General features: G+C 40.0%; 1 protein-coding gene across 3 annotated transcripts in view; it reads right to left on the bottom strand.

The window, feature by feature from the left end:
- Nucleotides 1–8,997: 8,997 nt before the first annotated feature.
- Nucleotides 8,998–16,311, bottom strand: part of exoc6 (exocyst complex component 6) — a 66,292-nt gene continuing 58,978 nt past the window's right edge. For all 3 annotated transcript variants that reach the window (XM_071536743.1, XM_071536744.1, XM_071536745.1), the window contains 2 exons: nucleotides 13,546–13,658; nucleotides 8,998–11,483 (listed from right to left, as the gene is read on the bottom strand). In XM_071536743.1, coding sequence (XP_071392844.1) covers nucleotides 11,357–11,483; nucleotides 13,546–13,658 — 240 coding nt within the window. In that variant the 3' untranslated portion in view covers nucleotides 8,998–11,356. The remainder of the gene's footprint in view (nucleotides 11,484–13,545; nucleotides 13,659–16,311) is intronic.

The raw sequence follows: 16,311 nt of genomic DNA, 5'->3' as shown, positions 1-16,311 counted from the left end.
AGTGGAGTATAAGTATAAAGTAGCATAAAATGGAAATACAAGTAAAGTACAAGTACCTCAAAATTGTACTTAAGTACAGTACTTGAGTAAATGTACTTAGTTACTTTCCACCACTGATACATAATATTTACCTGGTTGAAGGCAGAGGGTTCATTGACTTTGGCATTAGACTCTGACAGCATGCTAATACTGACTCCATATATTGAAAACTGGCTAAGCTAGCTAGCTACCTAGATACAAACAGTCCATATTAAATCCAGTGGTGGTATCTGGTCCCTCCTCCCTCCTCTGTCTGCCTGCTGTATTGTTGACCTGAATGGAAAGCTGTTTACTGCCCCGTCACAGTGTTTGATCCCCGCACTAAAAAACTTCTCACTCCAATTGACATGCAGGAAGGAAATCCTCTCCCCACCTCCTCCACTGCATTTACACAGGAGTGCAAAATGTGATTCAGGGGCCACACTCTTTTAACTAAACCATTTCCCCCCACACATTACCGGTCAAATGTGCAATGTATGGTTACACTGTTATATGGGGTTGATGTTGATCTTTTATTAAAAAATGGGATCTGGTCCACTTGATATGATGGATATGATGCAGTTTGATTGATTGTATAATTGATCAATACTACACTGGTTGTCTATGGCAGTGATTCTCAACCTTTTTCATATCAAGGACACTCATTCAGTCCCCATTAGAGCCACAGACCCCTATTTGATGAGATTTTGTCTCTCAGACCCAAATCTGACCGTATATTTATTTACAGTCATGGAAATCTTGACAAAATCATATATAACAATATGATTTTGTCAAGATTTCCATGACTGTCTGTATTGTAGGTAGAGAGATAACAGAGAAACTATGATCAGAACAGTCATTCTTCTACATTCTCTAACTGTGTTAATTTCTTGTAATGAAATAATGGTTAAGTTTAACAATTCATCAGTTTGCCCAAGACCCCCTGGAACCTCCTGAAGGACCCCTGGCGGTCCCCGGACCCCACATTGAGAACCGCTGGTCTATGGGAAGCTCTTAACCTGACCTGATTCTAATGAGACATTTTGATCAACATTTTTTTCTATTTTTATTATTGTTGTCTCAGAGGCTTTTCCACTCTGGCAAGAATAAAATCAGAGAGAAAAACAGACGATTTGAAAACAAAATTAAAGATCTTGAATATCAGCGGAAAAAAATCAGCTGTTGGCAGCTTTATTCTGAAAATATCATCTCATATAGTTCTGCTCTATAACATCTGATCATTCTGACCAGTTTGGGGGACATGATCATCGTGAAAAATAACCTTTACATTTTTTTCCTTTTCTTCTCATCTGAGGAAATATTTAATATTTAACATATAAAGCACATTTTTCATATTTTTGGTATATTTTCATATACATATTCTGAGTTCAATCTTTATCTCAGTAAATTGTACTGCTGTTATTTTGCACACCATCTTAATGCTGTAATCCAGACCTTCCCATACGTTTCATCCATACATTCTACTTAACATTGTGTACATTTGTGTACAGTATGTTTATATATTCCGGCTTTGCTAAATTGATATATATTCTATTCTTCTTTGCTGTATTCTATTACTAGTTGCTGCTGCAGTGGCCAATAAACCAATAAAACCAATCAAAACTGCCTTTCTCTCCCTAACTGATATCCCATTGGATACTTTTAAATAATCCTTCCCCACGTTATGTCCCGCCCCAATATCCTGTTTCAACAGGAAATACATCATATTAAGGAAGCAAATTTCTTGTAAAGTCCTAAATGAGAGGAGAGGGATGAAGGAAAGAGGGATACAGAGAGATGGATGGATGGATAGATGGGATGAAAGAGCAAAGATCAAAACAGTCATATTTCAACTTTGACAGAGCAAATGTGGATTTTCTAAACATACACAGATATTAAGTAGAAATGTATGAAATGTGTTAAAAACAGGATGTGTAAAATAACAGTAGGGTCAATAATAGCAGAATTTACTAAGACAGAAAGATTATATGAGATTTCTGCATGATGAAAAGGTGTAGAATTACTCAAAATTATAATATATACATATACAAATACACATAAATATAATACAGATGCAATATATAACGAAAAGAGGAATATGTGAGTGTGAGAAAGACAATTTGTGAATGATTACAGCATATATAGAGGATGGCACTCACATGACCAGGTCTATCTACATACTGTAACCCAGTGGTTCTCAACGTGGGGTCCGGGGACCACCAGGGGTCCTTGAGGGCATCCCAGGGGGTCCCCAGCAAACTGATGAATCGTTAAACTCCATTATTTCATTTACAAGAACAATTATAGAATGTAGAAGACGGACTATTTTGATCATAGCTTCACTGTTACCTCTCTCCCTACAATACAGATAGTCATGGAATTCTAGACAAAATCATATCTAACAATAAAAATATTCTCAGATTTGGGTCCGAGGGACAAAATCGCATCAAATGGGGGTCCGTGGCTCTAATGTGGACTAGATTAGAGTCCTTGATGTGAAAAAGGCTGAGAATCACTGCTGTAACCCTATGTAGAATAAAGGTGACAATGTTAAATGAGACTAGTGACACGATGTGACAAGACAATACAGTCCAGAGAACACAGTGAACCTCAGAGGGCAATAGGCATGTTTGTGTGTGTGTGTGTGTGTGTGTGTGTGGCGTCGGCAGGGTGGCCGGTACCCAGTTGATAATAGAGTTCTCCAAACGTCTCTCGCCTCATTACATCTCCGGCGACAGGGATCCTGGTGTGACCCGGCATTCAAACACTGACCCGGGGCAAAGTTCACTGGCTGTTTTCCCCAATCTGTGTGTGTGTGTGTGTGTGTGAGAGGTGCAAGAGAGGGAGGGAGGGAGGGCGAACGGATACAAGATGACAGAGGACCTTCGCATCACGCATGATGGTTTTGTGTGTGTGTGTGTGTGAGAGAGAGAGAGAGACCGCTTATCTAGATCAGTGATTCTCAACCTTTTTCATATCAAGGACCCTCATTTAGTCCACATTAGAGCCAGAGACCCCCATTTGAGGGCCCAAATCTGAGAATATTTTTATTGTTAGATATGATTTTGTCCAGAACTCCATGACTATCGGTATTGTAGGTAGAGAGATAACAGTGAAACTATGATCAGAACAGTCATTCTGCTACATTCTTTAATTGTGTTAACTTATTGTAAATGAAATAATGCTGAAGTTTAACAATTCATCAATTTGCTGGGGATCTCCTGGAACCCCCTCAAGGACCCCTGGTGGTCCCTGGACCCCACATTGAGAACCACTGATCTAGATGGTGACCTTGGCTGTACAGTTGAGCAGTTCAGGCTGGATAAAGATGGAGGCGCGCCCATGCAGTCCCCCCTCTGGGTCAATCAGTAACAAATATGTCACCCTGTTTTGACCTGTACTTTTAGCGCCCCGCTCGGGACATTGTGTCATGTTGAAGAAGTGCTGGAGCACAGTGTTCGGACGCATCATTCCAACAGGTTTTGCCAAAATCAGATCAGTGGCGTATGAAATATCGAGCGTGACGGACGAACGAGCGGAGACTGATCCGTAGTCACAATTATTCGTAAACCTATAATTTTCTTCGTACCATTGGCAAAAATTTCCTCAGACCGGATTTCTGTGTTACACTTGTTCAAAATGAAAGGTTCCATAAACATAAAGAAAGCAATTCACTTGAACACAATTCAGCCACTGGACTAGTTTTTTTTTATATATTGTCATAATTTGCTTTGTTTGCGTTCACATATGTGCTAGAAGTGATTTTCAGTTTGGGGTTTTATCATGGAGGAAGCTACACAACCCAAGATGCTACCAAAGTTTAACATCACTTTAAAGCCACATTCCACTTAGTTTTAACATGGGGGTTATTCGGCACTTGACCGCCATGAAAACCAGAATATAAACTACTCACCAAGATCAGATGCAGCAGGACGAGTTTGTAGTGTTAGGATTTTTACTTCGCATTCGTTTGAATGAAGTCGCCAAAATAGACTGAAAACTGACATTTAACACGTTGGTGAACAGATTCAACAACAGATTCTGCTTTTAAGACAACAAAGCAGTCCTTGGTCCTTCATCATTTTGCATTTTTATTCTTGCTTTACACTAAAATTAGTATTTAAAAATAAAAGTAGATCCAGACTCCCAAACAGGAACACTCTCTCCTAAATGGTATCCCTCCGCTATGTTCTCTTCTAACAGTAAAAATGCTATTTGGCAAAATTATGTTCTAAAACTTTGGGCCCACAGTCAGTTGAAAATCACAGCAGTGGGATCTGTTGTTGAATCTGTTCATCAATATGTTAAATGTCAGTTTTCAGTCTATTTTCGTGGCCTCATTCAAATGAATGGGAAGTAAAAATCCTAATGCTACAAACTCGTCCAGCTGCATCCGATCTTGGTGATTAATTTATATTCTGGTTTTCATGGTGGTCAAGTGCCAAATAACCTCCCATGTTAAAACTAAGTGGAATATTGCTTCAAGTGAAACAATTAACAGGTAGCGCATAACAATAAAAGTAACAAAAGGTAGTGGATAACATTCAGTAAAAGTTATAAAAGGTAGCGCATAACAATTAGTAAAAGTAACAAAAGGTAGCAGATAACAATTAGCAAAAAACAAAACAAAAGGTAGGGCATGACAATTAGTAAAAACAACAAAAGGTAGTGCATCACAGTTAGTAAAAGTGAAAAAAGGTTGCACATAATAAAAGTAAGGAGGCGCATAAAAAAATTGTAAAATGTAGGGCATAACTATTAAAAGTATTACAATGTAGTTCAGAGCAATTCAATTAAATGTTACCTGCTACCTTTTATAGACCAAAGACTAGCAATGTTTTTGCAGTTTTGCCACATGTCTTCACTGTGGATTTTAGAGGGATAAAAGTTTTTATGTAAAAGACAGAAGATTATTATGTAAAAATCGGCTTAAATCAGGAAGTCGGGCTGCAACAGAGAACAACGTCCCATTCCCATGAATTGAGATCCACCCTATCTTTACTTCACAAGCAGACAAGGAAAACAAGTGATTATTGAATGAACATTTTTCATTTTATTACAGCACACAAAATAAAAACAGAATCAGGAAAACATCTCATTTAGGGGTGTCTTATTCAGAAACATAACAAAGGTAAAGCAAGGATTCACTCCAATTTCAAAATTGACTTTTCTCTCCTCGGTGGAAGGCAAGAAAAACTGATTAAGTTTGTTTTTATTCACTTAAAAAGGATCCCTGGCACACAAGAAGACATCGGTACAAAGTTCTTAAAGCAATGTTTTTTGTAAAATCTTGATTAGTGCCATTAAACCAGGAGACAGTTCTAAAGGCTGTAAGGAAGTGAATCAATTATGGGTTGTTTTTGATGGCAACACTTTACCTTCCAAAGAAAAATGCTGTAAAATAGCCACAGACTGAGTCTCCTTGTTCGCTGCAGATCCTCTGTATGTGAATCAGAGCCTCCTGCTCTCACCAGCACAGTTGTTGTTTTTTTTTTAATTCCTGTGTCATCCCACGAGATGATATGACACATTACATAATGAACATAAAAATGGGCATGAAGCAAGGCTTAGCAGGAGAGGGAGAGCTGAATGAGCCATCCCTCCCTACCAGACCAACCACTCATAAGAACAAACTCACAGGTAAGTGTTGCTGTGCACAGAAAACCCTTAGACTAGAGGGAGATTTCACTTGTGTGGATCATTTACACATCTCGGCACTTCCATCAGAATCAGGAGCAGTCAACCTCCAACATAAACTGGCCTCGGAATTCATCGATATTCAGGCCTTCCTCCCCATCTCTTAATATTGATAATAGAGGCTTTGCAGAAGCATTCTAAAGCCCTCTGGCACCCATGTGGGGGCTACACAACTTAAGTCCATCACAAGTACCTATAGTCGGACCATGGTCAACCTTTGCTGTGTGGTTGGTTGTTCCAATAAGGCTGGAAAAATAGCGAATACATCATTTTATAGACTTCCAAAAATCTGTGAAAGAAAAGATTAGAAAAAGGAAAACGACTATGGATAGCCTCAATCAATCGCAAAGATGTAAAGGCAGGCACAAATCAGTACAGGGTCAATCTCGGAACCCATCGTCTATCGGTCTGACGACGATTAGACTCTGGGGGCGACGGCCAATATTTCGGGGTTTCCGGTGTAGCCAGCGGACATCCGGTCCAAGACTTCCTCTTCCGTGTGCCGGTCATTGTTTACAGTCCGATTAGCAACTTGAGACGCAAGAATGGAGTTGGAGTTGAGAGACGACATCTCATATGCAGATATCTGTTTATAGAGATTAGCTGAAATGTCGTCTGGACCTAAAAAACTTGTGAAACAATCTGGTCGTAGACGTCGTCAGACTGATAGACGATGGGTTCTGAGATTGGTACAGGGTGTGCTCTGATCGGTTCATATCTAGTGAGTCGTTTTAACTAGCTGTAGCTTTCCAAATATAAGGCTTGCTATCCAAGTAAGAGTCAACAAGAAATCTTTCTCAATTTAAGAGAAAGGAATGTCTGAATGATTGTTAGCATACTGCTTTTGTTACTTAGAGAAGAAGCGTCACGGATTTTAACCTAGCGTTTCCTAGCCTTGCTAGCTAGCAAGATTGGTAACTAAGCCTACGGCATTAGCATGACTATAATATTACTTGCCTGAACTTTGACTATAATTGCTATTTTTTCTTAGCACTTTTTTATTTGAAAGATTTAGAACACTTCTGCAAAGGGTCGATTCCAATATTAATATGCAAAATGTACACTAAATGAAATCATATTACCTTTGTAAATGTGTATCAAGTATTCTTGAACTCCCACATAGGCGTATTCAGTGAAACCTGAAAATGTTCTACCAAAGTGAAATCTTGCTTTATCAGGTAATTTCATGTTTTTTTTTTTACATGATAGCCAGGAGTCCCACTGGCCTGATGGTAGTCTATGGCTTGGATGCAATCAGAATGCATGTAGCTGTTGTCTCCCAAGCTTCCATTCATTTAGCATTCGTTATGGCTAAATTTGTTTTGTGTATACCAGAGAGAACAACCCGTTCAGATTCCACCTTGTCCATAGTCTACTCTCAGGTCAAAGAATCATCTGACTACCACATGAAAACACAAAACAAACTAACAAAAAATAGGAATTGTCCTTTATTTTGGAGGACGTCTTCCTTGAACAGTTAAGTTAAAATCTTTAGGACCATTCTTGTTGTAGCTAGTTCATACTGGAATGTTGTAAGGGGTCTATGCTAGTATGTAGCATTTCCATTTCAACCATGCGAGCGAGTGGAGAGAAGGTAACAAGTCTTAACTCGCCTAGCTCCTCGCATCGTACTGACGGTGTTTGCTAAGTAAGCAACAAACTGAAATTCAAAGTCTTATTAATTAATTACATATTTATTTTAGGTGTCGAAGGAGGCGCATATCACAGTGTCAACCTCCCATTTCGTTTGTAGCAGACAAACTGCGGTAATATTTTCTTTACAAAATATGCAGTATGTACAATGGCATTTACAAGCAACTATTTAAAAAAGGCAAAAAAAAAAAAAAAAAACTAATCAAGAAAAAAAGAAATCTTAAATAATATTCTTCAGTGCAAAATGCCTGCTGAAAGTATAGCACAGACTCAAAAAAATAACAGAATAGAAACAGTCCGATTATAAAATGTTTTTCATTAGGAGTCATCCGTAGGTACTTGGTAAGCGTCAGCCTGCTAGCAAGGCTGTAAATGAACCGATTCATTATTGCTGCGTTTTGTGGAAAATATATTAAGTATGAGATTCTAAAGCTTCACTTTACCCTGAGGAACAAAAATACAGAATTGGGGATGCAAGTTACTGAATTGTTATATAGATGACTAATGACATAAAATTCCCAATTTGGGGGTTGCTTTCTTGTAAGAAGAAATCAAGTAGTTTGGGTGGGTTATACATGATAAGACTGCAGTTAGCTTTAAGGGTATAATGTGCTTACCCTACTCTTGACATGATTTACAGAGAGGGAATTGGGATCATTTCATGCGATGTCCATTTTGACACATTTCTAGAGTCAAGCCTGTGTTGACCGTTTGTTAAATCCTCTCCAGTTCCTTGGAGGCTTTTGCTTGAACAAGCCCACGGTTCCAGAGCCATCTATCTAGAAAAGGCTGTACCATTACAATCAGCAAAACCCCAACCGATCCCGACGCATTGTGACATAATGTTCAAGAAGCTAATGATACCAACGTTGTTCCAACCGGACACATCACTGTCTCAATTTTCACAGGCTTTGTACGATAGCAGATAGGCAGTTTGCGCACATTTCAGATTATTTAACCGATTCCTATGGTGACATTCATGACCAGAGAGGATCATTAATTGCAGTGGCACTCTTTTACTTAGGGGTGAAGTTGCCCCAGACTGCTGACTTGAGGCCAGCTTCCCCTTCATTCATTCATTTTCTCTCCCTACCTAATCCTTCTCAGGGTCATGGGGGTTAGAATTTTCCAGCATGCTTGGGCAGAAGGCAGATGCCGCGTTCATGTCATGTCGGATTCACCGTAAATACAAGCTGCCGACTGGGGAAAAACAGCCTCCTAGTGGTAATTACAAGTAGGACATGTGGGAAGTTTTTGTAGGCTCCAATATTTCCCACTTGGCATCGTGAATTGCATAAGTGTGTCAACACGGGGGCGGCAAACACTGCAATGAATCCATCGATGTTGGGAGATCGAGAAAAATCAAAATGATCAGTTATATTCACACTAATACAGTCAAATCTACAAAAGCCAGCAATGTCTGCTGTAGTTTGTTTGTGGTTGACTTTAAAGTAATCTGTTAGAAACAACAATTGCCATCTTGGATGTGGGTATTCCAATGAGGTAAACACACAAACGTTTCCAAATTTTGGCAATAGAATGTCATCCTGTCCTCCTTCTTCTTCTGATATGACAAGAACGCGGCATAACAAAGATAGACTCTCACATTCATACCAATGGACAATTTAGAGTCTCCAATCCACCTGACTATGGGGAGGAAACCCAGGAGAACACACAACTCCGCACTCCCCACACATCCTTGACCTATAGTGGGAGTCTGGGGATATTAGAAAACAGACCCTGGATCAGCAATCAAGAGGCAACCTCAGCCCGTTCACACCAGTATCAGTATCTGATTCGTTATCGTTCTACGGAGCGTATTCCACAGATGTTCCACCGTACCTATTGCTCCTATCTCATCATGATTCTATGTTATATTCTCAATCTGTAGTGTTAGACCATGGGTTTCCAGACATAGAGTGTCTATGTACAGTGAATCAGCTCCAACCTGTATTGCATTGTGTGGAATCTCTCTCTAACAATCAAACATCCTTGGTGAGTTTTTTTTTTTTTTACCCAAAGCCTTGGTGAGCTTGGCAGCTTGCCGTTTCTCTCTCCAATTTAAACCTTCACCTGTCAAACAAAACACCCACAGCTGATATGATCTTTAAGAATAACCGCATTCCACAAAGCTGCCCACGCGATTGCGTTACCCACAATTCAGCGAGGTGGACTAGCCGTTAAAGAGACTGTGCTGAACCCCTACCTGCTCAGTCATGAATCTCTCTGTAGAACGACTATGATGCAAAATGTGAGGCAGAGAAAAAAATGACAAACAGCAAGCAAAGCCACCAAGAAGTTGGACAAAACCTCCACCTTTTTTTTTTTATGAACATCAGTCTTTCTAGACGTCATCATCCATTCGTCCATTTATCTATCCATCCATCCATCCATCACCGCTTTAACTCTTTAACAGTGAGTTTTTGCATACATACATACGTACATGACAATATGTAAGTACTGGGACAATGAGTTTCATTTGGTCTTTCTTGTTGCTATCATTGGCTACATTTCTATGCCAGCCAACCCGGCTACTGGTCATACTCTGGTTAAGGTCTTATTCATTTGTTTCCATGAACCTTTGATACCATGTGATTGAGTCTCCCTGATAGCTTTAATATGAGATCCATGTTAAGACGAGGCACCACAGGTGAAAATGGAAATTTGGGCTGGGCATATTATAATATCTTGCATCTATAACTACTGTCATTTTGTAAAATCTACAAAACAATAATCCAAAACAATTAGAAATACGTAATTTATATGTTTTTACATCCAAAAAACCTTATTGGCCATTTTCTCAAAATAACATAACCTGTATGAAGCCCCCTCTTTTTAAACTCAACTTGTACATATGGCTGCCAAATTTAACATGCTGCTTCTCAACAAAACAGCTGGTAATTTACACAGGTTTTGTCATTTTTATTTTATGAGGTATTTTAAATGAAAAAAAATAGCAAGAAGAGGAGAGATTGAGACTGAGATTTTCGCCATATACATAAAAACTGTAAATACTTAAAAAAAAAAAATCACAAATCCCTCTGTAAATTGCCAACTATTTAGTTGTTCATCAGAATGAAACAGGCAAATGCTCTCTGACTTCATCCAGTGAGGAACAAACGTGTTCTGTATTGCAAATTCATGCATTTTTATGAAATATTAGCCAATTTGAATATGTCAAACAACAAAAAAACGAAAAGTCTCTATACAAAAAGTGTTTGTATTTGTGTATATATTCAAGATATAAGATGTCATTCTGACAGGATGAGGGGAAATGGTTTCTCCCATTCACCTGTGGTGCCTTGTTTTAAAGTGTGTCCGAGCCAACAGTAAGCATTGACCTTTGACCTCACTGTCCCACTACTTGTGCCTGTCATGTCCTTTGCTGGCCCCGCCTCCCTCTGCAGCGCTACAATCATTGCACTCTCACAAATGTACAAAACATACTTTGTCTTATCATAGCCATTAAAAATACATTAAAAACATTTTACTGCTCATTCCTTTTTAACATTTCAGTAAACTGTTTAGTAGGATCGTGTGTGTGTGTGTGTTATTTACATTGAGTATTCAGTCGTGTATAACTGTAAGGAGAAGATGTGTGTGTGTGTGTGTTGTGTTTGCTAGGAGTGTGTTCCCTGCATGCCTTGTACAGTGTGTGTGTGTTGTTGTGCCTTAATCTGATGTGTGTGTTTGCCCTGTGTGTGTATGCTGTCTATCGTTCCCTTTTCTGTGCATGTGTATGTGTGTGTGTGTGTGATTTCCCTGTGTGGCTGTTCTGTATGTCTTTGTCATGTTGTCATGGTTCCCCTCCTCTTGTGTGTGTGTGTGTGTGCATGCATGTTCCATCCTACATGTCCATCCTTTATATCTGTGTATGACATGCTGATATCCATCCATTTCACTCCTGTATTTGTGTGTGTAGGTGTGTGTGTGTGCATGTATCTATGCGTATGTGTGTGTGTGTGTGTGTGTGTGTGTGTGTGTGTGTCTAGGAGGACATGCCGTTGACGAGGCTCCTCAGCTGTTTGACCACAGTCTCTATCAGCTTCTGTTTGTCTCTGTCGTTCTTCCTGAACTGAGAGAAGATGTTGTTCTTCTTACTGGTGTCTTTCATTCTGGAGAGAGAGGGAGGGAGAGAAAGAGAGGGAGAGAAGAGGGAGTGAAAAAGTGTTGTTGAGTTTAAGCAAGACTACTAGAGACTATTTGTCTCTCTGACCCAAATCTGAGAATATTTTTATTGTCAGATATGATTTTATCCAGAATTCCATGACTATCTGTATTGTAGGTAGAGAGATAACAGAGAAACTATGATCAAAACAGTCATTCTTCTACATTCTCTAATTGTGTTAACTTCTTGTAAATGAAATAATGGTGAACTTTAACAATTCATCAATTTGCTGGGGGACCCCCTGGAACTCCCTCAAGGACCCCTGGCGGTCCCCGGACCCCACGTTGAGAACCACTGCTATAAAGCGTCACAGACCAAAAGAGGAAAATATCATCGGCGCACGCCTGTAAACGACCAAAGGAAACCAGTGAGGAAGCGGCACCTACCCCCTGTAGACTCTGTACGGTAGCGGTTAGCGGCACACACCAGCAGGCGGGAAAAAGAGAAGAGAAGAAGAAGAATCAGAGGGGCGAGAGAGGAAGAGGAGCAGAGGTGACACCACGCCGGCGAGAGAGCAAGGGAAACAAAGCGGCCGCATTTACAGGCAGGAGTTTGTAATTAATACTTCCCAGTTGAAATTGTATGTGAGAGCTGATGTGATAATATAGGGCCGGGTGATATGATCACATTTTTCAATAGAAGTCAAATCATTATTTCTGTTGATTCTCGTTTCTCGTTACTACATACTGCATATACAGATACTTTTAGAATGGTTCCACTTATTTCATACTGAATACATAGTGATATTTTTATATTTGTAAAATGCAGTGGTGGAAAGTAACAAAGTACATTTACTCAAGTACTGTACTTAAGTACAATTTTGAGGTACTTGTACTTTACTTGAGTATTTCCATTTTATGCTACTTTGTACTTATACTCCACTACATTTTAGAGGGAAATATTGTACTTTTTACTCCATTACATTTATTTCACCGCTATAGTTACTAGTTACTTTTCAGATCAATATCTTATATTTAAAACATTTGATCATCTTTATAAAATAACTATAAAATAGCATTGTTATAGATTAGACTACCCAAAAGTAGAGCTAAATTGTTAAGATTAGCTTCACGTTGACAACTTTAAAATGCTGCTTACATGTACATGTATGTCAATAAATCAGTATTAATATTCCAATAATTTATGAAAAATATAACTCTCTAAATGGGGACAGTTTGCATAATGAGTACGTTTACTTTGATACTCTAAGTACATTTTGCTGCCAATACTTATGTACTTTTACTTAAGTAAGATTTTGAATGCAGGACTTTTACTTGTGATGGAGTATCTTTACATTGTTGTATTGCTACTTTTACTGAAGTAAAAGATCTCAGTACTTCTTCCACCACTGGTAAAATGTTATATTTACATATACTTACATATAGGATATTCTTCATATTTTTTTGATCTAAACTTATGGGCCATTAAGTGCTTCAGGGTGAAAGCTGAAGAAGGTTAATCAATGGTTAAAATGTTAATATGTTAAAACAACTATGGCAGTATTGGTTGAGTGTTTGAATCCCTACTAGCTTTGGGGGTGCTGCTCTGTAGCTGAGCCTGACCTTTGACCTGCCTGTGGAGGGTAATTAGACCAGAGTATCTGCAGGTTTCAGAAAGCCACATTTAAGACAGTAAAGACAAACCAGCCTCTTTCTGATTGAACACAGCTAGTAAAGTTATGAAACTAGAAATGGGCAGAATAAGAAAAAGGACACTTGGAAATTAATTGTTAAGGGACATGAAGTCCAATTGTGTTTAGTAAATCAGATAGGATAAAGATTGTACTACTAACCCTGTTCTGGATTAAGCTACGAGTGGACATGCAGCGCAAAGAAACCTGGCATTACATGGTGAAAGAATAAGACCTCTAAAAAAGGGGATTAAAGGCCTTACATTTAAACCATTTAAGGCTTTTTCAGACTTTTAAAGGTACCCTGCAGCACTTCTGTTATGGTGAAATATATATTCACTTCTCTAGCAGTAGTGTACATTATCAGATGCACACTCACTTCTCCAGCAGAGCCAGGGCCGTGGCTGGGTTCACTCTCAGGTATTTGGAGGTCGGCTGGCCGTAGTCTGCCAGGTAGGTCGACCAGTCCCACACCATGAACAGGTCCAGGAGCTGCACATACACACACACACACACATCACAAAAGAGAACAAAATGGTCAGTATTTCATCTTCAGACACACAACAAAACCTCACTTTAAAATAACAGAGGGAGAGAGAGAGAGACTAAGATAAGTTTGGGGGGGGGGGGGGGTTCTACTGCGAAATGATGAGTGTTAAGTGAGTGTGAACAGGAACATTTAAAATGAGCGCCCCCTCCCTCCAGCCCCCCACGACCCCTAGTTAACCTAATGGAGATTATCCTTTGCACACACACACACACACAAGCTTCTCAGTGTATGCTAATGTCATAGGGTGAAACAGCTGGGTGTTTGGGTCGTGTTGAGGCGTAGTGAAAGAACAGCTTAGTGCTAATGCCATTATTCAGCTGATTGAGAGAGAGAAAGAGAGGGAGAGAGAGAGAGAGAGGGAGATTGGCTTAGCACTAATGCCATTATTCTCACCTGGAGCTAATTGAGGGGCCATGAACAGGCATGTAGAGGACGCCCGAACTCACTTTACCCACTGAGAGGGAAATCGTACCAAACTGATTTAAGTGACATTACAACAGGGTCTTAAAAGAATGAATTAAAACCATGTTGAAATGTAGAAGTGTTGGGAGTTCATGGTTATCCCACCTTTTTAAGATATCGCTACATTACTGTCCGGAACTCGCTATTCAGTCGATGTAATTAAATGGAGGAAGGTATGGAAAATTAAAACAGCAAAAAAAAAATCTGAATAATATTGTCACTATGAACCAATACGGTAACGACAAACATTTTCTCGTTAAAGAGTAACCCCAAACCCACATCTGTGGTGAAGCCTGATATCTAATGGTGAAAAGCAGGGTACTGAACTGGCCATCTGCTATTGGCTGGTCTTTGGTGCCAGGTGATGTCACCTTCTCTAGAGTACAACAGGTGGTGACATCACCTGGCTTGGGGTTTTACTCTTTAAAACAGATGTAAAAAATATTTTCTGTTGCCTTATATGTTGTAGAGACATTTTGTTCACAATTTGCTATCCCATACACCAGCGCTCAGATCTATCCATTTGTCACTTATGGGAATTTTGACGTTCCGTTAACAATGCAGACTTTGGAAAATTCCACAGTATCTGTTAGTGACATGCAGGTGAAGGTGTATGAAAATGAAAATGAAAATGTTTATGTGTCGGATCAGCAGTTGTGAATTGAAAAAACCATCGCTAGTATCCGTCATCGGTCTGACGACGATTAGACTCTGGGGGCGACGGCCAATATTTGGGGGTTTCCGGTGTAGCCAGCGGACATCCGGGCCAAGACTTCCTCTTCCGTGCGCCGGTCATTGTTTACAGTCCGATTAGCAACTTGAGACGCGAGAATGGAGTCGGAGTTGAGAGACGACGTCTCATATGCAGATATCTGTTTATAGAGATTAGCCGAAATGTCGTCTGGACCTAAAACATCTACAAAAAGTATCGATGTTTGTGTATTGTGTGGAGAAACGTTCGACTCTCGCGTCTCGAGTTGCTAATCGGACTGTAAACAATGACTGGCGCACGGAAGAGGAAGTCTTGGCCCGGATGTCCGCTGGCTACACCGGAAACCCCCAAATATTGTCTGTCGCCCCCAGAGTCTAATCGTCATCAGACCGATAGACAATGGGTTCTGAGATTGTCAGTTGGCCAGCACAGCCGACGGTGTAATCCGTTCCTGTCCGTAGAAATACTCCACTGGAATGAATGACGTACTTCTCTCCGTCAAACCAGCAGAGCATGAAGACGTGAACGCAGGAAGGAACTAGAAAATGTGCTCAGTAGAGCACAGACCTCCGCCATGTCTGACAACAAGGAAGTTACGCACCTTTTGGTGATATGCCACGCCCACCACCACGCCCCCTTTGGGCCAATCGACATGAAATGTTAATCAGTTCTTCCTTGGCCCAGAACCAACCTTCATACCAAGTTTTGTGCAAATCCGTGCCCAACTTTTAGAGATATCCTGCTAACGGACGGACGGACGGAGGTGAAAACATTCCCTCCGTGGTGGAGGTAACAAATGGGTGCCAATGAGTTTGACATCTATGAAATTTCAGGATAAAACCTTGCATTTGTGCGTAATATCAGCTTGGTGCTTTACTGACAAGTTGTTTGAGCATTAACTATTATGCCACCAGTTGAAGTGGCACAAAAACATCTATAGGCTACCTACCTTGACACTTGATTTGTCAACTGCATTTACATGTCACATTCAAACAGAGTGGCTTTGGAACAAATAGTCCTGTGTCCCTAGAATGGCCATGCATGAGGTGCGAGGTAAAAAAGCCACAAAGACAAGGAAGTCGTAGCTTGCATGCGACAGTAGACGAGCCATTTCTCTGCGACCGGTGGGGGGGGGGATTTTCATCCACATCCCGCCATTCTGTCATCGCATTAATTTTGACAGACCAGACCAAACAGTGAAGATAATAGTCTAGACCAGACAATGTAATCCAGGAGGGTTCTGCTGGGCAAGCCGAGTCATGTTATCATAATGGTGAAGTAGTAAACACCGCCGAGACAAAAACACTGAGCTTTCTTGGCATCACAGAGAGAGAGAGAGAGAGAGAGAGAACAAAGATGGATAGAGTCAGAGAGAGAGAGGGGAAGAGAGCAAGAGAGAAAAATATTATAAACATTGATGA

The sequence above is a fragment of the Centroberyx affinis genome, unplaced genomic scaffold, assembly GCF_046629955.1.
Source record: "Centroberyx affinis isolate AG114_WGS23_722 - 3 ecotype Tasmania unplaced genomic scaffold, CSIRO-AGI_Caff_v1 ptg002931l_1, whole genome shotgun sequence".
NCBI lineage: Eukaryota > Metazoa > Chordata > Actinopteri > Beryciformes > Berycidae > Centroberyx > Centroberyx affinis.
This window is presented reverse-complemented; position numbering and strand designations above follow the sequence as displayed.